We start from the raw sequence: 23,251 nt of genomic DNA, 5'->3' as shown, positions 1-23,251 counted from the left end.
TTTTGCTGAGACTAAATTATCCCTTGTATTGTGACTGTTATTGCCTTTGAAAGCTCAGCTTCTTTTGAGTTCAACATGCTTATGCCACCAAGTGACCTATATTATCTCAGTTTTCTCACCACTTTTCTGTTAGAACTACTGTGACAGTGCAGTCCTATGTGTGATTTGGCTTTCATTTTGTGCTTGCAAACACCATTTTCATTTTAAATCCACCTCTGTTCTTTTCTCATGATCCCAGAACAATAAAAGCAGCAATGAACACACATGCAAATGTAGGTATTGAGATCACGTGGCAATACCAGGTTATAGTCATCCAAAATAATCCAGAATATGCTTATGCAAATCTAAAAAATAATTATCAAAATGAAAACAAAATTAGGGACTTCCCTGGTGGTCCAGTGGTTAAGAATCCGCCTTCCAATGCAGGGGACGTGGGTTTGACCCCTGGTCAAGGAACTAAGATCCCACATGCCGCGGAACCACTAAGCCCGCGTGCTGCAACTACTGAGCCCATGCAAAACAACTAGAGAGAAGCCCAGGAGCCTCAAAGAAAGTTCCCACATGCTGCAAGGAAGATCCCGCATGCCACAACTAAGACCGGATGCAGCCAAATAAATAACTATTTTTTAAAAAAAGACAATTAAAACCCTAGAGAACACATGCACAAACCTAAATTGAGAACTACTGTTCAGATCCATTGGTTCCCAAACTTGCACTATGATCAAAAGCCTGATCTACTGTGTTTACTTCCAAGAACCCCATGTTTTTTTTAAAAAAGTCTCCTAAGTTAGATTTATTAATAATTTTACTTTTTTTATTAATCAAACACATAGAATTACCATTTCAGAGCTTGTGATCACCATAGGTAGCTATCAATCTAAGGAGCTTAAATTATAGTTCAAAACAAACAAAAAGGGACATTCTAGTTATTCCATGCTGCCCTAACAAGGGTAAATGGAAACTTCCCACTAAATTTTGTAAGAAAGCACTCCCATACCCTCACCTCCTGCCACTGCTGCCTTTGAGGACTCCTGGAGTTCTAGAGAGGTCAGTTTAGCCTTTCTTGCACAAGCAAAGTAGCCACGCCACCCAATTTGGAAGGATTAAAGCTTGCCCTAGTTTTGCTTGATTGTTGTACTTCTAGCATGCTAAAGACCTAAAAAATAGGAGGAAGAAAATACAACAGAAGGCACCATTCCAGTACCAAACTCAAAAGAAACACAAAAACAAGAGAGCAACATGTTTTTAACAGCTTGCATGGAGAAAGCGGAAAAAATATTGACTGGGGAGTTTGGATAGCGCTGTTCATTTTCTCTCACCGCCCGCGTTATTTGTCTTACGGGGCAGGAGCCAGATACAATTCTGGCGCACAGGCCGGAGGAAGAGGTGGAGGGGTTTTGTGGAAGCTTGAGGATAGCGGGGAAATTAGGACTGGAGACCCAAATGGCTCAGGGCCAGGATGAAGTCAGGAGAGGCGCTAAATCTTTTTTCCTCCTGTCCTTGGGCATCCTCGTTGGTCCGCCTGAGTCCTAAGAGGGCACAGCATGGTTCACTCAGGTAAGTCCCCGACGCCTTCAGATCATCATGAGCAGGACGAATCCCTGCCCCTGTTTCTTTTGCCTGGGGAAAGGACACGCGGGCTCCTTTCGCTTTCTCAGCCCACCTGTCTTTTGGAGTTCAGACGTGCACCTCCGGCAACGGGGTCCGGGATGGGGCCTCCACCGGCCGGCCAGGCACTTTGGTTCCCCGACCTCAGCATCGGCCGAGCCTGGGTCTTAGCCCCGCCTTCCGGGAGCGGGGCGGGGCCTAGGCGCGGGGCGGGGCCTGGGCGCGAAGCGGGCGGCGGCGACGAAGCGGAGGAGAAAGAACATGGCGGGCGCAGTGGGGCCCGGCACGGGCCAGGGGGCAGCGGGCGGAGATGGAGACGATTCGCTCTACCCCATCGCGGTATTAATCGACGAGCTGCGCAATGAGGACGTGCAGGTACTGGAGTCGGGCCGGGGAGCGGAGGCGGGCTCGGCCGGGCGCGTGGTACGGAAGGGGGAAGGCCCGCTCCGGGGCAGGGGAGGCCCGGGGATTGAAAGCTGGGACTCGGAGCAGAAACTTGACAGGGAGGAGGGGAGAGATCCGTGAGGGATTATGGTGGCTCGACCCGACGGGCTGGGAACCTCTCCAGCACCCCTTGTCCCGGCCCGCTGAGGCTTCGGCCCGGCGTCGCACGGGGTCCGGGGCGGTTGTGGGGGAACCGGCTTCCCTCCTGGGCCCTCCTTCCGGGCCGGGCGGTGGGAACGCCGCGTCCAGCCTTGGGCCGGTCGTCCCTGTAGCTGAGCGAGCGGGAGGAGGGCGGAATGGAACCGCGAGGGGGCTGGAGCGGGCTGCAAGGATACCAAGGCGCCCAGTGAAGTGCACGTGAATGCCTGCCTTTCGCTGGGCTTGGGGGGTAGAAATTAGGTTGGATGGCTAACTAACCTAGAGGAGGCGGTGTATCACCTCTGATGGAACTTTTCTTTGAAAAGGCAGGGGTTGTACTCAACCGTTTCACCTGCTTCACCACTGCCAAAGTTCTCTCTTTTTAAAATTGTCTCACTTTTCTGAATATTGTATTTTCTTTCATTTCTTTAATGGGCCCGTCAACGTGTTTCTCCTAAGAAATCTTCCTTTAGCTAATGAAGGCGTGTTCCACTGTTCTTGAGGTTCCTCATAGAATAAAATCTAAATTAAAGGTTTTCTTCATTCTTACCTGTATGTTATTATCTCACCTGTTTGCAACTGCTGTCTTTTTTTTATTAAAATTTTTTTAAATGATTCACATTTTTAAAAAATTTATTTTATTTTATTTATTTTTGGCTGCGTTGGTTCTTCATTGCTGCCCACGGGCTTCGTTGCGGGCTTCTCATGTTGCGGAGCACGGGCTCTAGGCACGGGGGCTTCAGCAGTTGTGGCTCAAGGGCTCTAGAGTGCAGGCTCAGTAGTTGTGGCTCAAGGGCTCTAGAGTGCAGGCTCAGTAGTTGTGGCGCACGGGCTTAGTTGTTCCGCAGCATGTGGGATCTTCCCCGACCGGGGCTCGAACCCGTGTCTCCTGCATTGGCACTGCGCCACCAGGGAAGCATGCAACTACTGTCTTTTGGTCTAAATCACAACTGTTTCTTGACTTCGTTCTTCTTTCTACTTTTTTAAAGCTCCGTCTCAATAGTATTAAGAAATTATCAACAATTGCTCTAGCACTTGGAGTAGAAAGGACACGAACTGAACTGCTGCCTTTCCTTACAGGTATGTGACTCTTGTAGCAAAGGCATGGGCACCTCTGTTTTCCAGTGGCTTTCAAAACTTTGACTATTTTTTTCGAATTTGTTACCCACAGTATTAGTAAGTACTAAACTGAGCCTGCTGTTTCCCATAAAGAAACAGGACAGCATATACTGTAATTTTGTGGCCAGACATATTCAGACCTTAACTATTTAGCTAATAGGAAAGTAATTGATATGGGATTATGGATTCCTAATTCATTCTGTAAAACAGATCCACAAAGACTCTTGATTGAGAAGGAGGAAAAGGCTGTTAGGACTGTGACAGACCATCTAGTTACATATTGAGTCTATTCCTAGTTTTGTGTGAGTGTCCAGCTCTGGGCCAGATATCCTTGTTGATGAGTACTGGGTTGTTGTCATTTCCAGATACAATTTATGATGAAGATGAGGTACTGTTAGCTCTTGCTGAGCAGCTGGGAAATTTCACTGGCCTGGTGGGAGGTCCTGACTTTGCCCACTGTTTGTTGGTGAGTATATTCCGCCTACTCTCCTTCTAGAACTTTTGCAGTATAAATGATAAATTGTTTGGTGATAGGCACACTGCAGCATTTTTTATGCCGATCTTTTTATGGATAGTCACAGTGTTAGCTACTGAGAGGACAAATAACTAGGCCCTTTGGACTCAATTAACCCTTTCTTATTTTTTCTGACTATGAATTACAGAACTTCTTCCTCTTGTTTGCCTCTGTAGATTTGTTAATTTAGAGATCCGGAGAAAAAGGATTTGATGGGTTTTGTTCATGGCTTTTTCCCCCTTACAGTGGAAATCTTTTTTTTTTTTTTTTTTTTGCTGTACGCGGGCCTCTCACTGCTGTGGCCTCTCCCGTTGCGGAGCACAGGCTCCGGACACACAGGCTCCGCGGCCATGGCTCGCGGGCCCAGCCGCTCCGCGGCATGTGGGATCCTCCGGGATAGGGGCACGAACCCGTGTCCCCTGCATCGGCAGGCGGACTCTCAACCACTGCGCCACCATGGAAGCCCTACAGTGGAAATCTTAATGCTCATCTAGCAATGTTATGGCTCTGGGAATGTTTGTTAGTTTTGTCTTTAATTGTAACTTTTGCTTCTGACTTACTTTGCGAATTTGATGAATTCAGTTTAATTTAGTTGACATTTATTGAGAACCTATTATATCAGGCACTGAAGTTACAATGTTAATGTTAAAGAAGAGCATTATGAATGGAATGAGGCCTCTGTCCTTATGTGTCAACAAATAATTACTGTGCGGTGTTAGATGGAAAAATTTGAAGCACATAAAAGGCATTCAAGTAATAGAGAAGGGAAAGGGATTAACCCAGGGTGATCAGGGAAGATCTGTTGGGAGAGAAGATCTGAACTAGGTTTTGAAGGGTGACTAGGAACTTGCCAGTTAGACAAGATAGGGCTGAATGCTTCAGGGCTTAAATATTGTCTGTATTGTGTTGCTGACTCTTGTGACTTCTGTCTTTACCTCTTACCTTTCCATGGAACTCCAGTTATAGATATATGTAGAAAGATAGATATAAATATCTGTGTTTGTCTTTCTCTATATATCTGCCTATGATTTTTCTACTTGGATGTCAAACAGGCATTTCAAATTTAACATCTAAAACAACATCAATTTTCTCCCCCAAATATGCATCCTAATTAGTTGCCCCATTGCAGTAAATGGCATCACCGTCTACCCAGTTGCACAAACCAAAACCTAGAAGACTTTTTTTTTTTTTTTTTTTTTTTTGCGGTACACAGGCCTCTCACTGTTGTGGCCTCTCCCGTTGCGGAGCACAGGCTTCGGACGCGCAGGCCTAGCGGCCATGGCTCACGGGCCCAGCCGCTCTGCGGCATGTGGGATCTTCCCGGACCGGGGGACGAACCCGTGTCCCCTGCATTGGCAGGCGGACTCCCAACCACTGCGCCACCAGGGAGGTCCTAGAAGACATTCTTGAATTCGCTTTCCCTCATTTCCCACATCTAATCCATTAGTAACTCCTACAGATTCTATATATATTCCAAATCAGTTCACTCTCCTCCATCCCTACTACCGCCTAGCTCTTCATTCCTCTAGTCTTTGTAGACGACATGATCTTTCCTCTAGATTACTGCAGTAACTTTCTAACTAGTTGCCTTCCACTCATGCCTCCCGCCCCACCACTACAGTTCACTCTTCACCCAGTGGGTGGATCACTCACTACCTGCCACGGCTCTTAGAAAATCCCGGATTTCTACCTTAGCTTGTACCTTAGTTTACAAAACTTGCCCCTGTGAGCTTATCTCATGTGTTCCCTCATAATAACCTCATTCCATTCACAATGGTCTTCTTTCTCTTCTTTGAATAAACCAGGCTTATTGCCTTAAAACTTTTGACCTAGGTATTCCCTATAATAAAATGTTTCTTTTTGAGCTTCCTGGGGCTGTGTCTTTGTCATTCACATATCAACTTCAATGCATCTCAGAGAGGCCTTCGCTGACCACTCAACCTGAAATTGCTTCCCCACTCACCCCTTATCACATCATCCTATTCTTTTTTTTTTTTGGCCGCACCACTTGGCTTGTGGGATCTTAGTTCCCCGACCAGCGATTGAACCCGGGCCCTTGGCAGTGAAAGCGTGGAGTCCTAACCATTGGGCCACCAGGGAATTCCCCTGATTCTAGTTCTTTTCAGAACACTCAACACCATCTAGTTGGTTTCGTGACTAGTTGTTATCTTCCTCCATTAGAATGTAAACTATATTCAATATCCTATGATAAACCATAATGGAAAAGAATGTATGTATATGTATAACTGAATCACTTTGCTGAAATTAACACAACATTGTACATCAACTATACATGAATAAAGTAAATTAAAAAAATAAAGTCAAAAGACCCAAAAAAGAAAAAAAAAGAATGTGAACTCCACTAGAGCAAGGAAACTGTGGCCTTGTTTCTTCTGTATCCTCAGTGCTAGAATATAACAATAATTATCATTTTAAAAGAAAGAGTTTAAGAGCCTTGGAAGCATGGAACCGGTTGGACTGCAGGAGTATACAGTGTTGGTGCTAGAGGTGGAAGAAGTGGTGGTCTGGGGGCATAGGAAAAGAGCCCTATGGAGAGATAGGCAGAGTTCACATCAAGAGACAGGAGCTTGCCTTACCCTGTAGTAGTGATAGAGATTATCCAGTGATACTGCATGAGAGGAGGTCAGAGATGGCAGTGGACAGATCATGAAAGGCCTTTACAAGTCAGAAAGCAGTACCTTTTCAAAGGGCTTCTGAAATGTCTCTTAGAAAAGCTGAGTACTTTCTACCTCTGTGTATCAAATAATTTTTGAAATGTATTATTGGATAGACACACTCTCCTTTGACTCATAATTGTGCTTCACTCTCCTGGTCAGTTCTACGTGTGGGTTTTGTCTTTAACATTTGCACCTCATGGTATATGCTGCATTTGCCTGGACTGAGTGTAAACCCAGAAAGGCAGAGGTTCAGAGAACCTGCCCTCTGTCACTTTTTACTGGGCTGTGTTATATTTACTCACTGATCCTAGTCCAGACCAACCCCTTTGGTCTCTTCTGTTTCTAAAGCTGCAGGCAAGGTTTCCTACCATCTCTGCACTCTTCACTTAATTTTCTTTTGGAAACTCCCACTGTGTGTGGCTCATGGGAAGATTCTGGATGTATTCTGAAAAAAGGATTTTGGTCTCAGCCTTTTATAGGTTGGTATGGAGACAGTGGACACAGGTAGCGTTCCACCTCCAGGAATGGTAGAATAATAATCCAAGGGCCGTGGACTCAGTGTCCTGATGAGATGTCCTCATGTAATTGTGGTGCCCAGCGTTGGTCATGTTTTTGCACTTACTCTTGAGGAAGTGTACATGATCCTGTCTGAATTTGGCTACAAAGCTTTTATTTATTTATTTTTTTGGCCGCACCGTGCGGCTTTTGGGATCTTAGTTCCCCAACCAGGGACCAAACCCACGCCCCCTGCAGTAGAAGCACGGAGTTTCAACCACTGGACCGCCAGGGAAGTCCTGCTACATAGCTTTTAAATCTAGTGATTCAGCTCACAATAATATTAATATTGTGTCAAGTCTCTTCCACTGTGTCATTTGTAGACACCATCTGGGAATTGCCATCTGGGACGTGAGATCTTGGCTGTCCTACAGAAGTCGTGTCTTCAGGTTGGACACACCATATGTTATCACCATGTGAACTGAAAGTAACCATTTGGTGTGATGTAGCTAACATTCTGGTTACATGTACCACCTCCCTTCAGTCACTTTAAAAGGTGATAATCTGTATCTAACCTGATTGAGTAAGTTTTCTCTCTGGTTTTCCGTTTTGGTCTATTTAGCCTCCTCTGGAAAGTCTGGCGACCGTGGAAGAGACTGTGGTTCGAGACAAGGCTGTGGAGTCCCTGAGGCAGATCTCCCAGGAGCACACTCCTGTGGCTCTGGAGGCTCACTTTGTCCCTCTGGTGAAACGCCTAGCGAGTGGGGATTGGTTTACCTCTCGCACATCTGCATGTGGTTTGTTCAGCGTTTGCTATCCCAGGGCTTCAGATGCTGTCAAAGCAGAAATGAGACAGTAAGATATGGTATTTTTTAGTTATTTGGGGTTATTGGGAGTTCACAACTGACAAGTTACACAGTACCCTGTTACCAGTGAGTGACTGGTATCAGGGTAGTCGGATTGATGACACCACTTTTTATTGTTCAGTTGAATATACCCGTGGGTTTTCCTTTGTTACTTCTATGAGTAGAAGTCTAATCCCTGATGTTTGTAAGAGAAAACCTCTAAAATTTCTTTGTGCGTTGGGGGATGCTTAATCAATGGCATTTGACAGGAAATACCTTCATTATTTTATTTGCTGCAGGCACTTCCGTTCCTTGTGCTCAGATGACACACCAATGGTACGACGTGCTGCTGCTTCCAAATTGGGTGAATTTGCAAAAGTTTTGGAATTAGACAGTGTGAAAAGTGAAATTGTTCCATTGTTCACTAATCTAGCTTCCGATGAACAGGTAGGTTAACTCTTAGTAATTAAAGTACACAGATACGCTCCTCTTAAAATTTTAAGAAGTTCTTTGGGTGTTTTGGTTCTCATGGTAGGATCCTTTTTGCAGAATTAATACTTAATTCTGGCCTGGATAAAGTTTAATATGACCCATCTCAGTGTCCTTATAATTCTTTCTTAACCAGACCACAGTTTTCTTTTACATTAGCAGCTGTTGAAAGGAAGGGGGTGTCAAAGAGGAAACGGGAGCCATAATTAGAAAGGAAGACCAAAGCTGCATTAAAGGGTAACATACCTTTGGGCACTGCAGGCTGGATTGTCATGGGAGAGTAATGTTTCCTGGAATGTTTGGCTTTCAGATAAACAAGCATAGCACGTACTGGGAAAGCTGTCTGACCCTCTGCATCCCCTGTGTGAGTGTATAGGATGACTTCACTTGATAGCAGTTATAAATCCAAGGATCTGGATCTCACTGGTGTAGAAATAGCAATAATAATACACTAGCAAGCACCTCAATAAATCTTTCTCAGCCTCTTTTAAGTGGTTTACATATGGGAAGTAATTCAGTCCTCCCAACAGCCCCATTAGGTAGATACCCCATTTTACATAATTGGAAACAGGCACAGGAAATTGAAGTGACTTGCTCAAGGTTGCATAGTTAGCAGTGTTGGAGTGGGGATTTGAGCCTAGGCAGTTTACCTCCAGAGTTCACGGCCTTCACTGCTAAGCTGCACTGCCTCTCTGTATGGTGCTTTGGAGGATCAGCCCCCAGACTTCCTGGACTCCAGAAGAAGAGCCCGTCAGGTTTTGCCTAGCTCCTGCCCTAGAATCACTTTATGTGTACAGGGTCAAGAGCGGCAGATACATACCCATGAGTCTTATTTTCAGCTTCTAGATCTAAAGATGGTAAATCTTTCGAAATAATTTTTTTAATTTATTAAAATAATATATAGAAAACAGCACAAAGTGAATATGCATCTTAATGAATCATTACAAGTCAATGTCATCTTGTAACTTTCATCCATGAAAGGAGATAGAACTTCGACAGCCACTACCCCGGAAGCCCAGCACGGGCTCCCTCCCAAGCACAACCCCGCTCCCCAGTTCCCACTCCTCGCTCTCCACCCCCTTAAGACTAACACTTCATCTTGACTTTCGTGGTAACCACCTCCTTACTTCTCTTTGCATTTTTATTACTCATACGGTATAGTTTAAAACAGCACTATCCAACAGAAATACAATGTAAGCCGCTGTTACTTTTAAGTTTTGTAGTAGCCACGTTTTAAAAAGTAAAAAACAGGTGAAATTGATTTTAATAATATATTTTATTTAACCCAATATATCCAAAATAACTATCCTTTAAACATGTGGCACTAGTTACATTTCAGGCACACAGAAGTAGGTAGTGAGTGGGTAGTGGTTGTCGCATTGGACAGTACAGGTTTAGAATCCTCATTTGAGATTTCGTTGAGTACATTTCCAGTGGTATAATTTAACATTTTCTTTTGTCCTGCAAAATTGGTAGTTGAATCTAGAGTGGAGATTTGTGAAAGGGCCAGATAGTAAATATGTTAGGCTTTGTGGACCAGACAGTCTCTGTTGTAACTACAAAGCTCTGCTGTTGTATGTAGCACACTATAATATGTAAACTAATGGGCATGGTGCCGTTCCAGTAAAATTTTATTTACAGAAACTTGCTGCTTTTCAGATTTGGCCAGCACTTGCCCCAGCTCTGATCTAAAGGCTTAAGGAGAGTTAGGTTTGATATTTTGGGGGCAATAAAATCACTTCGTAGGTGGAGGTTACTTTTCATCAAGAGATACGTCTAGTTGTGGTATTAGCAGCAATGGATGCTCAAAAAAATATTGTGCTTAGTTGTAAAATACGTGTGTGTATATTCACTCTGACTACTGATAGAATTGCTGCTCCTGCCTTAAGTCATTCATTGAGAAAGTATTTATCAAGCACCTTCTACATATCAGGCACTGTTCTAGTGCTGGTTTACAGTGTTAAACAGGGTGTACAGGGACCATGCTGTCATGGAGTTTACAATTTAATGAAGGAAAACAGATAATAAACAAAACATTGGGGATAAATACTATGAAGAAAATAGAGTTGGGTGACACAGTGGTGGGGAGTGATTGTAGGGCACCCTCTAGACTGGTTAGTCAGAGAAGGACCGTGAAGAGGTGGCATAAACTGAGACATGAAAGAAAAATGCCAGCCATGCCCTTTCCTAGGATGTCAGAGCTCCAGGAAAAGAGAATTCCAGGAAGAGAGGACACTTAGTGTAAAGGCCCTGAGGTTAGAACATAGTGGGCGAAAGGGACAGAGATGAGTTTGGAGAAGATAAGCAGGTACCAGATTGTGGGGGACCTTTAAACCAGGGTGTAGAGTTTGGATTTTCTTTTCTAGGTGGAATGAGAATACACCGAGATTTTTAAGCAGCGGTGTGATTTGATGTAATCTACATTTTTAAAAGATCATTCTGGCTTCCGGGTGGAAACTAAATTGTAAGGTGGGGTTGAGAGTAGAAGCAGCAAGACAAGTTAGGAGACTTTTGTAATAATCCAGACAGGAGACAGTGGTGAACTAGGGTGGTATAGTGAAGATGGAGAGAAACTGGAGATAGTTTTGGAGGTAGTCAGTAGAACTGTGATTGAATTGGATGAAGGGAAGAGGAATCAAGATCTCTTTGATTTTTGGCTTGAGCAGCTGGGTGGATGCTGGTGTCACTGCTGAGATGGAGAAGATTCTGGGAGGAGTAGCAGATATAGGGAAGAAAATCAGGAGTTCTGGAAGAGAAGCAGTTGATTAATTGAACAAATATTGATGGGTATATATTTCCATAGATGATGGTAATCCCTTGATTCTTCATAATTTTTGGAATCTGAAAATAGCTGTATAGCCACTACCAAGAAGCTAGTTCTGCCTTATTTTAGCCTGTTCCTTTAGATAGAGTAGTGAGTATCTTGGGCGTAGGGTAAGTTATTGTTGATCTGTAAACGTGTAGTGTTTCAGAAAGTTGGAGTCGCTCTTATCCCTTGTGTGTTTTGCACATGCCTAGATATACGCATATAGGAATGTTACATATATAAAATATTTATATGTGTATATATACACACACATACTCTTAAAATTTTTGTCTTGTTTCTTCTGGGTGCTCAGATGTTTATGTATTTTCAGTTCCTGCTAATATATTTATGATTCCCAAATCTGTAGTCTCCATTCCCTATTTTTCATTGATTTGTCTAATTATATACTTCCACTTCTGCAAAGGACATATAGGTACTATGTTGATACTTGGTGGTTTACATTTGGGAAGCTGAGTTCATTAATCCCATACCTAATTTTTTCTGCTGGGTTTTCTATGCTTGGCTACTTCAAAGTTATTCTGTCCTTGATCATCAACATTTAAATTGAATGTTTTTTTTAATTACTTTTAAAATTTGTTTTTCTATGTATTTTTTCCAAGTCATTATCTCATGCCTAAACTCCTATTACTGCCATCCTACAATGAGTATTTTGCAAACTGAGCTTCCTGTCATTCCCTTACCCTTATCCCCTATTCTCTCTCTCTGTTCTGATCTGTTGTAAACAACTTGTACAAGCATTGTTTTCATTTTTATCCCTCAACTTCTTATAGTAAGGATTTAGAGACATCATTAAAATGTTTTCTTTTTTCACTTAATCTTCACATTTTATTTTCATTTTCCTTAATAAAAATCCTGCACTCTAACGAACGTCACTACTTTGCTGTTCGCTCAGAGAACAGTCATTGCTGCCTTTATGGCTTTGACATGCCTGCCATTCCAGGCAAAGGGAGCAGCTGTTTCAAGACATAAAGACATGAGCTGCATATAGTGTGGTTGTTTTTTTTTAATTAAATGATACCCACGGCACTACCACACACCACACACTGCCGCCTGGCTCTCAGTAAATATTATCTGACTAACGGAAAGGAATTTTGTTCACTAGGATTCAGTGCGCCTCCTAGCTGTGGAAGCTTGTGTCAGTATTGCTCAGTTACTTTCTGAGGATGACCTTGAGGCTTTGGTGATGCCTACACTTGGACAAGCAGCAGAAGATAAATCTTGGCGAGTTCGCTATATGGTAGCTGACAAATTTTCAGAGGTAAAGTTGTTGCACTGACATTTTTTGAGTACTAAAGAAACAAACCAGAAACCCACAGATTCGCTGTTGTACCAAAAATTTCCGAATTGGAAGTTCTCGTGGCAAAAACATATATAGATCTTCCTGGACTCAGGATGGGGTTATGTCCCGGTAAACCCATTGCAAGCTGAAAGTGCATTTAATACCTGCTGGACCTCATAACTTAGCCTCGCCTACTTTAAATGTGCTCAGAACACTTACATTAGCCTACAGTTAGGCAGAATCAACTAACACAATACCTATTTTATAATAAAGTGATGAATATCTCATGTAATTTATTCAATGCTGTACTAAAAGTGGAAAACAGAATGGTTTTACATGTATCGGTTGTGTCCCCTCGTGACTGCACGGCTGACCGGGAGCTGGGGCTTCCTCCCTCTGCCCAGCATCACGGGAGGACTGTACTGCATATCACTAGCCTGGGAAAAGATCAAGATTCAAAATCTGCAGTTTGGTTTCTACGGAACATGTATTGCTTTCACACCATCCTAAAGTTGAAAAATCTGAAGTCAAACGATCATAAGTTGGGGACTGTCTATACTTGAAGATTGCGCTGTTTTGTGTGTTCATGTTACTTATTTTGTTTAGAATACATTAAAACCTGTACAAATTCTTTTATAGCTCCAGAAAGCTGTGGGTCCCAAAATCACCCTAAACGACCTCATCCCCGCCTTTCAGAACCTACTCAAAGACTGTGAAGCTGAAGTCCGAGCAGCTGCTGCCCACAAAGTAAAAGGTTAAGGCATCAGTTTATGTTGTAGTTTATGTCATTCACTTTGGTGCATTTTTTATGTCAGTGAATTTGTATTTTTTTGTTCTAGATTATGTTTTCAAGTAAATAGAGATGATTTTAATGTGTTGAAATGTTACATTGTCACATAAAGCTACTCCCTTTATATTTAAAACCAAACAGCTGTGTTACCCTGTTTCTGTTTTTAGGGAAAAAAAAAAAGGCATTTCAAGGTTGGATTGGTGTGGTACACAGTGGCATATAGATTGACCAAAAAGTGCATTTAAAATAAGCCAGTTTTCCTCCTTGGAGCTTACTTGCTTAAACATATGATTTGATTTAACTTGAAACTGTTGATAAACCCGGTTAAATTTCTTCATTTGGCTCCTTGTAATGGCTCTATGTAAGCTTTTTTTTTTTTCTATTTATCTCTTTTAGAACTTTGTGAGAACTTGCCCATGGAAGGTAGAGAGACCATAATTATGAATCAAATTCTGCCCTATATAAAGGTAAACCTAACTTTAGTTTATTTTTTTTTTCACTTTGCCTTATATGAAGGTAAACCTTACCTCAGTTTTTGTTTGTATTAGTATTCCCTTAAAGCTCTTTGAGTTTAAACATGGACCAGGGAAGAATGGGACAGATATGTTAACATGTGACATTGTTATTTATTACTTATTAGTGCTTTATAAGTGTAAAGTGCTCTTTGGTGCATAGGTTTATATTATTTGACAGATGGTCTGAGGAAACTTTATCAACTAATCAATACTGAAATAGTGCTGTCTTTTTTTTTTTTTTGCTGTACGCGGGCCTCTCACTGCTGTGGCCTCTCCCGTTGCGGAGCACAGGCTCCGGACACACAGGCTCCGCGGCCATGGCTCGCGGGCCCAGCCGCTCCGCGGCATGTGGGATCTTCCGGGATCGGGGCACGAACCCGTGTCCCCTGCATCGGCAGGCGGACTCTCAACCACTGCGCCACCAGGGAAGCCCAAATAGTGCTGTCTTTTAAAATTCCTTGTGAAATGGTATGGAAGTGTCTACTGTCTTGCAAAAAAAAGAAAGGCTTTTAATTTTGATTTTGTTTTAGGAATTAGTATCTGATACAAATCAACATGTCAAATCGGCTCTAGCTTCTGTAATTATGGGATTGTCTACGATTTTGGGCAAAGGGAATACCATTGAACATCTTCTACCTCTTTTTTTAGCTCAGTTAAAGGATGAGGTAAGTCTGGCTATAAATTTTGTTGTCCTTTGATGGTCAGTGATTTGGTTTGGTTTTTGTTTGGTGTCTCACTGAGATAGAACCCAAAAAAGTGACTTATTTTAAACCATTGACAGTGTTTGGGCATGGGGTTATAAGTTCCCCAGAAAATGGGCCATTTGATACAGACTTAAAAATGTCTTTCCATCTTCTCTGCCTAATTCCTGCTTATATTCGCTGCTTTTTTTTTTCTCTTTAAACTTAATGGATCTTTGTTTGATAAGTTTCTTTCATTTAAGTATAAATATAATAATATCAAAATTATAACATTAGCTAATATTTATTAACACCATGTACCAGGCATGATCATAAATGCTTTGCATGTATTATTATTACATGTAATTCTCACAACAGTCTTAGGAGGGTGGGTCTTATTATTATTCCCATTTTACAGATGAAGAAGGTAAAGCACAGAGGTAAAATAACTTACCCAGTGTCTCAGCAGTGGTAGATCTGGGACTTGAATGCATGTAATTTGATTTCATAGCCTATGCCCTTTACCTTTCTATAGATTTTTCATTGAAAGTTCTGGTTAAGATCAGTTACATTATGTGCTTTGAATTATTTGTGTACTCAGTGTTAAGTATTTCTCCCAAGACAATACTTTTTTCACCTGAGTCAATACTTTCTTATTTTAAAATTTATTTACTCATTGTGTTGGTAGGAGAATACTGGGCAGAGAACTTGATCTTTACATGTGGTCTTTTGGGGCTTGTGTACTTGCAGTGTCCTGAAGTTCGTCTGAACATCATCTCCAATTTGGATTGTGTAAATGAAGTGATTGGAATCCGGCAGCTCTCTCAATCACTCCTTCCTGCCATAGTGGAGCTGGCTGAAGATGCCAAATGGAGGGTCCGGCTGGCCATCATTGAATATATGCCACTGCTGGCAGGCCAGCTGGTGAGTATGGGTGCTCTGTGAACCGAAGGATAGCATCAGATAGTGGAGCAGATTTAACCGTGGCAAGTAGGAGGCCCAAAGAGCTCCTATGGTTACGTTCATTTAGACTCATGAAAGTATGGTCTCTCTTAGTTGCCTGTAGAGTAGTTTGCATTTTCATCAGTGCATTAACTTCTTTTCTTTTTTTTTTAACTTTACATATCCTTTCTTTTTTTAAAATTTAATTTTATTTATTTATTATTTTTGGCTGCATTGGGTCTTTGTTGCTGCGCACGGGCTTTCTCTAGTTGCAGCGAGCGAGGGCTACTCTTCGTTGCGGTGCGCGGGCTTCTCATGGCAGTGGCTTCTCTTGTTGTGGAGCACAGGCTCTAGGCACATCGGCTTCAGTAGTTGTGGCATGTGGGCTCAGTAGTTGTGGCTCGCGGGCTCTAGAGTGCAGGCTCAGTAGTTGTGGTGCATGAGCTTTGCTGCTCTGTGGCATGTGGGATCTTCCCCAACCAGGGCTGGAACCCATGTCCCCTGCGTTAGCAGGTGGATTCCCAACCACTGCGCCACCAGGGAAGCCCTGCATTAACTTCTAGTAAAAAGGTATTATAGAAGCACATTTCACCTCCCCACTGTCTGAAAGCAAAGCCATAGAAGAATATAATTAATTTCTTGGTATATGTCACATAGATTTTGTGCTACTAAATGTCTCTGTGATTTAAGGAATATTTATCTCAGAAGAAAGGGAAGTATGGTTTTGAGATAAATCCGTTTTGACTTTTGTTCAGGGAGGCTTCCCTGTTTGCCTATGTTCTGCGCAAAATGTCTCTGGTTACCACTTTTCCTACATTCTGGTTAAAGGGAGTTGAGGGCTCTCCATATAAAAAAGGAGTGTTGAAGTTTGTAATGCTAATATTTTGGCCAAAGTCCACATTATCACATTACTGTTTGAGATTCATGGATAGTTGTACTGATCTCAAATTAATTAAAATTTCAGTGCTGGGTTTTATAGCCACATCCTTCCCTTTCTTTTTTAGTAGATAGCCTCGTCAGTTCTAAATTTGATGTGCCCTCACCATGTTGGTTGCACTTACTATAGTATATTATAACTGTCTGTTAAAATCTAGTTGAGGAGATAGACAGCTGATCTCTTTTAGGGCAGGGACTGTGTTCAGTGTTTTATTTCCAGTGCTTACCATAGTGCCTGGCATTAATCAGGCACTTAACATTTGTTGATTGTTGAGAAAATGAATACCTGAAAATTTTTTGAGAAAGCTCGTAATATGTCAGTTTATAGCCCACATTACTACAGTTTGTTTCCCCTCTTTCAACCCCACTTCTCTTCCTTTCATATCATAGCATATGGGACTTATTTTTTCTTTTCTTGGATCACTGAATTTGTATTGTTATTTTGGTATACTTAGTTTATGAAATGTGTCTTGTGCGTGATGTCATATGTTTTATCAAATTTGAAGTGTCCCATTCTTCAAAATGGATGCCAAAGATTATCAGTGTACAGGTTTCCCCCACTGCTTGAAAGTAGAGCATTCCTAAGAAAGCTTTTGTAAGCTGAAATGGCGTAAAGCGAAGAAGCAATTACCTTAGGACACATCTTGCTAACAGATACAGGAAGTAAATCAAGATAAAGCACAGATGCTCACAGGCACAGTTCAAAGCAACGGCGGCCTGATGCTGAGATGCTGAGTGTAGTTCTAGGGGAAGGAGCTTGGCGGGGCCACTCTTGCTGCTGTGGTGCACACTGCCTGTCGAAGGGCTCGTTGACTCGCTGCAAAACAAATGCTGAATGCTGTTTTCACCTTTTTTGTTAAAAAAATCCCCTTCAGATTTCTTTTGGTTAGTGAAGACACGTATTGTTCTACAGCTTTTTTGTAAAAGTGAAGTGATATAAAGTGAACTTTCGAAAAGTGGAGGATACCTGTATAGCTAATGGGGTCAGGCAAAGTCATCCTGCCAGTTTTTCCCCTCTGCCGTTCCCAAGTACTGAGAGTCATCTTCTGTTCTTCACTGGTGACTGTCATGAATCACCTCTCCAGAGTCGAAAGCAGCACTGCTTAACTGGTTTGCTAAAGATTGAAGTAACTGTCCAGAAGGGAGGGTGAATTTTAGTGCCATTTCTTTAACCTCTGTCCCTCCCAGACCTGGGAAGCCTGCAAAGGTTGGTGGCTCTCCGGAGGAGTATAGAAACAGGCACCTGGTGACTTTGGCTGCCTCACGCTTGTCTAGCAGAGGTGACATGCATCCGTCAGAAACATTTTGTTATACAACTTCAACTTCTTGTTATTATTATATATTTTATCCTTTAAAAAAATCCGTAAAGACTTGTTTTTTTTTTCGTAAAGACTTATTTCAGGTAGTCAATTTATAAAATTATTTCAAGACTTTATGTATGGCCTGGCTTATGGACCATGGTGAGTGAATGTAAGGCTAAACCACAAGAATCAGGGAATAAAAGTTAATTAAGACTCAAGAAAAATCCATGATCTGAAACGAAAAGTAAGTCTTTGAGAGCAGACATGGTAATAATCTAAGGGTGGGCTAAAATAAAGCCTGTTCCTAATCTAGTATTATGAAGCCATTTTATCATATATTCAAAGCACTTTAACTACATTTCTTTATTGAAACTACATAATCACTGGTCAGAAACTTCTTAGGATCCCAAGAAGCTGAAGACTGTGAACGCGTAGACCTCAAGAGGAAGGTGCTAGGAAAGCACAGTTCACAGCGATCGCCCACATGATGTGAAGTCCCAGGGTGCTGGGTCTGTGCGAATCAGCTCGAGGAGCTTGTCTGCAGCCTGTGCTGCTGCGGCCACCGCTGAGGGGGAGAGCAGTGGTGGAGAGAAGTAGGATGGTTCCCCTGTGACTGTGCTGGGACCACTTCACTGTACTCTTGTGCCTGCTTTATTCTCTCTCTGCTTTCTCCCATGGATCCCAGAGTACTCTCTTTAGCTGGAGATAAGTCTGTCTCTTGATGTCGGGTTCTTTATCCTTAAGGATTTATTATGATATTAACCAAAAGGGGGAAAATTTGAGAATTATTAATGTTACTGACTGGTATTTTCCTGGTGATTCATTTTTACGAATATTCTAGGGCTGGTTTGGCAGCCTGTGCACGCTGCCCTCTTCCTGCTCATCTGCAGCGTTGCATCTGGCTCCAGGCCACTCACTTCTCTCCCACTCAGCAATGCCTGGGCCGTCTCACTTCTGCTCTTCTTTATGACTTCTGTCCAATAAAAACAGGTTTACAGTTTGTAAATCACATCTCATGGTATTCTTTTTCTGGCTGGTCCATGAATTCAGCTTATTTGGAAATAAGTCGTTTTTTTTTAGCTTTCAGGTCACATTGGTGTCATATAAACAGTACATCTTGATTTTTAAACTTTGGAGACGTTTGTTAATGGAATCTTCTGTATCCATAGGGTGTGGAATTCTTTGATGAGAAGCTGAATTCTTTATGTATGGCCTGGCTCGGGGACCATGGTAAGTAAATAAGTTAATGGAAGGCCCATGTTTTTGCATATATCCCATTTTGTTCATATATTTCCTTTTTAGAAAGGAATCCCAATCTGACCATATTTTGTTTTACCAGTACAGGGATGAAGACAGGCTTTCATTAAAATCCAGTTAGCTTTTTCTGAGCACAAGTTGGACATTTCAATTTTCTCCCAGTTTTTTTCTCTCTTAAATTTTATTTTCTTCACTGAAAAGTCTGTTTGCCCTATTTCTCACTCATTCTATTACATTATTTTCAGACTGTCTCTTTTACACATATATTCATTCCTTTCTTACCTCAAGGTCCTCTACTCGGCCATGCCATCTTTGTGTCTTCAGCCACTGTAGACTGGGTTGGACAGGGATTGGAATCAAAAGAAAGGGCTAGGGGGAAGAAATGGCTACTTGTCTTCTTTGAGGTGACATAGAGAAGGAGGTATGCAGTGGTGCAATAAAGGTGTCTAGGAGTGGAAGACGTCAGCTGTGACCTAGGATAGAGAGGTCCCAGATTTTTGGTTGCGTGAAAGGCATGCTTACTTCCTGTACCCTGGCTGCTGCTGCCATGATACTAAGAGAGGGAGAGCTGAGAACTCAGGGCAGGGTCAGATAGGACAGCATTTAGAAAATAGATTTTTTTTAGTATTTTACCTTTTCTTTGCATTTATAGCATAATTCATTTCAACAGTCACAGAATCTTTTTCCGCTAGTGCCACATACTGTGTTACAAATAAAAGCTGGAACTGCTGCTTATCAAAATATACAAGGCGATTCATGTTTTATATAAAGCCACTTCATGTTAACTTGTTAGCAGTTGACTTTTTTTTTTTTTTTCTTTTTGCGGTATGCGGGCCTCTCACTGTTGTGGCCTCTCCCGTTGCGGAGCACAGGCTCCGGATGCGCAGGCCCAGCGGCCATGGCTCACGGGCCCAGCCGCTCCGCGGCATATGGGATCCTCCCAGACCGGGGCACGAACCCGTATCCCCTGCATCGGCAGGCGGACTCTCAACCACTGCGCCACCAGGGAGGCCCAGCAGTTGACTTTTTGACAAAGTCTCAGGTCTGGGTATCTCCTCTTGTCTGCTGGGCAGAAGTGGGTAGGAGGGGTTCCCTCTGTAGCAGTGAGGTCCAGTGCCAGCCCCATGTCTAGACCTGGCAGCTTCGGTGTGGTCTGTGATCTGTTCAGATGAGGGCCCTGAGGACTTACAATGTCCTGTGAGCTTTGGTTCAATATTTTGGTGGATAAGATGGGTATCCTGCTTCAGTTCCACAGCTTCTTATATATACTTTATGTACTGAACGTATCTGTGGGTGCTTATGGGTGACTCTTTGGGAGGAGTGGGGATGTTGTGTCTGCTTGTACATGTAGGTGGTTTTGCTGAGGGCATAGTTGGATCATATGGGAGATCATATGGTTAAGGAAGTGAAGAGGAGGGGTGTGAAAAAAATGTGCAAATCTCATAAAGGCGTATATATGTAGATAATTTCATTGTTTTCAAACTAGATTGTGAAGATTTTATTTCTATTTTTCTTGTCCTCCAAAGTTACCTTTTTATGGCTTAATTTTTTTTCTTCTTAAGTGAAACTGAGGTTTGGCAAATCATAGGAAAGGCAGTCTTCTCTTTTTAGAAATAAAGTGTTTATATTATTTCTGATAAATATTTAATGTTAGTGAGTCCCAGATCAGTCCATACTTTCTTTGAAAGTTAGTACTCTAGATATATTTTGAAGAACTTTTAAAATCCTCCTGTTCCACGAAGAATTGAATTCCTGACACCTTTTCCATGTAGGATTGTTCTGTCAATGCAGGTTAATTAATACGTCCTCTTTTCTCTGATTTTTTTTTTTCCAATTTGGGAGCAACAGAGACCTTTGTGTCTTTTTCTGCAGCAGCATACTTAAGTGGGCATTGCAACTTTGAACCAATGAAATTCTTTGAACCAATGAAATGTCAGCTCTGAAATTGTTCTATACTTAATCACATGGGGTTTTGTTTTCACATTTTAGATAACTGCCGTGTAGTGATCAATGATCAATTAAATTTTTGGAAACTTTTTTCTGCTTATTAAACTACTAAAAGGATATTGTGAAAAATCCAGAGAAGTATAAGGAAGAAAGCAGCATCACTTACTTCTCTTCCCACGGTTGAGTGGATAGTATTGACGAGAGGGAGGAATTTAGAGGGGGAATTTATTTTTTATAGGAGGAAGGGAAAAGTACCAAAGTTAGTGAGCATATAGAGTGTGTTAGAAATTCAGAGGAATGTTGCAAGTCAGCCAGACCTTGAGGGGAGAGGGAAGAAGAGGGAGGGAGAGAGACAAAACAAGCAGAGAGGAGAGGCAGAACCGTGGAGTGGTTTGCATTCTTTTCACAGCAAAATTGAGAGAAGCCAAGAACATAGTAGGCATCTGGCCAAGTAGAGTTGAGTGCAGTTAAGGTCTGGGTCAAGGCCGAGGGCTCCGTCTCTGGTTACTCTGGCAGTGAGATCCCTTCCCTGTGGTAATGGCCTTAGGATGAGAAAAATCTCAAGCAAATAAAAAAAACAGTGAGAGGAGAAGACACAGATGGGAAGAGGTTGGTGGGGGGGGGGGACGGTGTGCCCAAGACAAAGAGTGTGAGTGTGAAGGGAGGGAATTTGTGTTAGGGGTAAAACAGTTCACTTGAGCTGCTCCTTAGCGAGTGCTTCTAGATATTCCTGGCAGGTTGCTGCTCCCACAGGCTTTGGTCAGGTTGCGTGTTGGTAATAAATTATATAGTTCCTTGGCTAAGCTGTCTTGCCTGTTCTCATCAGTGGCGTTGCCTAAAAGGATCTATGGGCTGGGGAGAGCGGGGCATTTCCTGTCTGAAAGCCTTGTAGACGTTGTCCAGGATCAGAGCTGTGGCTTGGATAGCGGTCAAGCCACAGCTATCACCCAGGAGGGTTGGGCCCATCCGGAGAGAGAAGTGGAATAAGGAGTCAGTACCCACCACTCTAGATTTGTTATCCAAGCCCCAATTTTGAGTCGTATCGGACACGTAGAGTGAAGCATTGCCACACCGGTCTTTGTTGAGTGCTGTACGTAGCAACTAGTTGTTGAGAAGATCGTAGCTCAGGCCTTTATTATCTAGATTTATGACATCTTTGCTAAATGACCTCGTCGGGAATTATGAGGTTAAAGCAGGCACATATATTCATAGAAGACCTTTGACATGTTGTCTCAACAAACATTTTTAAGGGAAAAAGAGGCAAGTCAGTCTTAAGTTTTTATTTGCCGTTGTATAGATGACAACAGAGGCCTCTAAATAACCTCCTCTCTGTCATTCTCTCAGCTGTTCTTGCTGCTGCTGGAATAATCTTGCTAAAATACCACATTGGTCATAGGGTCACAACTTTGCTTTAAAAACCCATCATTGGTTTTCTTACAGAGTCTAAATTTAGCTCTCACGATGCTCTGTGTTCTGGCTCCGCCCTAACTGTTCAACCTCACAGTCGTCCAGATTTCCGTTTTTTCCTTTGTGCCGTGGGTAAATTTTTTTGGCCTTTCCAGGAATTCCTCCCCTCTTCTCCATTTACACAAATCCTCCCTAATCTTTAAGGCCCAGTGGAAGGCCTCTCTTTCCCGAAGGCTTCCCAGATCTCCCTGTTCTCTGTCCTCTAAACTTCGACAGCCCTCAGGGTCTTTAGTATACAATTTCATGCTTCATTATAATCAATCTTAGATCACATGACTTCTTGGAATGCATTAGCTTTCATTTTTCTGCTAAAGTGTGTGATCTTTGAGGGCAGTATCTTATGCATTCTTTCTGTAACACATAGCACATAGTTGGCACTCATATTTGCTAATTAATTAATGATGTGTATAACGAGCTCCTTACCTCCCTTTTCCTTGGACATTCTATACATTTTGAAACTGTAATAAGACCAAATCAGCATACTAGGAGCCATGGCTGAGCATGCTTGCCATGGCAGTCTGACTAAATTGGAGTGTTTACACTTGAAGTTTTATTTTTGGTCCACCTTTGACGATGATGTAAGTAGAAGTAAACTAGGTTATGCTCATGATGTGAGCAGCACCACAGCATGATCTTCGCCTCTTCTGCAGTGTACGCCATCCGTGAAGCTGCCACCAGCAACCTCATGAAACTAGTTCAGAAGTTTGGTAAAGAGTGGGCCCAAAACACCATCGTTCCCAAAGTGTTAGTAATGGCAGATGATCCTAATTACCTGCACAGGATGACCACTCTATTCTGCATTAATGTAAGTATTCCATAGCTGTTATTGCTAAGCTCAGATGTTAAACCAGTTGTTCAGTACTGTATTATGAATTCTGAATATGTTGCCTTCTATTTGGACTATATTTCTTATACTGATTAATTTGGGCAGTTAGGAGATGAGAGAAAAATGTCAATTTTTCAGTTTGTGTTAAAATCTG

The 23,251-nt window shown here is 42.3% G+C and overlaps 1 protein-coding gene across 2 annotated transcripts in view; it reads left to right on the top strand.

Moving 5' to 3' along the window:
- Positions 1–1,832: 1,832 nt before the first annotated feature.
- Positions 1,833–23,251, top strand: part of PPP2R1B (protein phosphatase 2 scaffold subunit Abeta) — a 36,825-nt gene continuing 15,406 nt past the window's right edge. For both annotated transcript variants that reach the window (XM_060105410.1, XM_060105409.1), the window contains exons 1-12: positions 1,833–1,983; positions 3,180–3,270; positions 3,675–3,775; positions 7,619–7,851; positions 8,141–8,288; positions 12,260–12,415; positions 13,076–13,190; positions 13,623–13,693; positions 14,272–14,406; positions 15,172–15,345; positions 18,770–18,830; positions 22,922–23,076. In XM_060105410.1, the coding sequence (XP_059961393.1) occupies positions 1,870–1,983; positions 3,180–3,270; positions 3,675–3,775; positions 7,619–7,851; positions 8,141–8,288; positions 12,260–12,415; positions 13,076–13,190; positions 13,623–13,693; positions 14,272–14,406; positions 15,172–15,345; positions 18,770–18,830; positions 22,922–23,076 (1,554 nt within the window). In that variant the 5' untranslated portion in view covers positions 1,833–1,869. The remainder of the gene's footprint in view (positions 1,984–3,179; positions 3,271–3,674; positions 3,776–7,618; positions 7,852–8,140; positions 8,289–12,259; positions 12,416–13,075; positions 13,191–13,622; positions 13,694–14,271; positions 14,407–15,171; positions 15,346–18,769; positions 18,831–22,921; positions 23,077–23,251) is intronic.

This window comes from Mesoplodon densirostris, chromosome 7 (genome assembly GCF_025265405.1).
Source record: "Mesoplodon densirostris isolate mMesDen1 chromosome 7, mMesDen1 primary haplotype, whole genome shotgun sequence".
Classification (NCBI taxonomy): Eukaryota; Metazoa; Chordata; class Mammalia; order Artiodactyla; family Ziphiidae; genus Mesoplodon; species Mesoplodon densirostris.
This window is presented reverse-complemented; position numbering and strand designations above follow the sequence as displayed.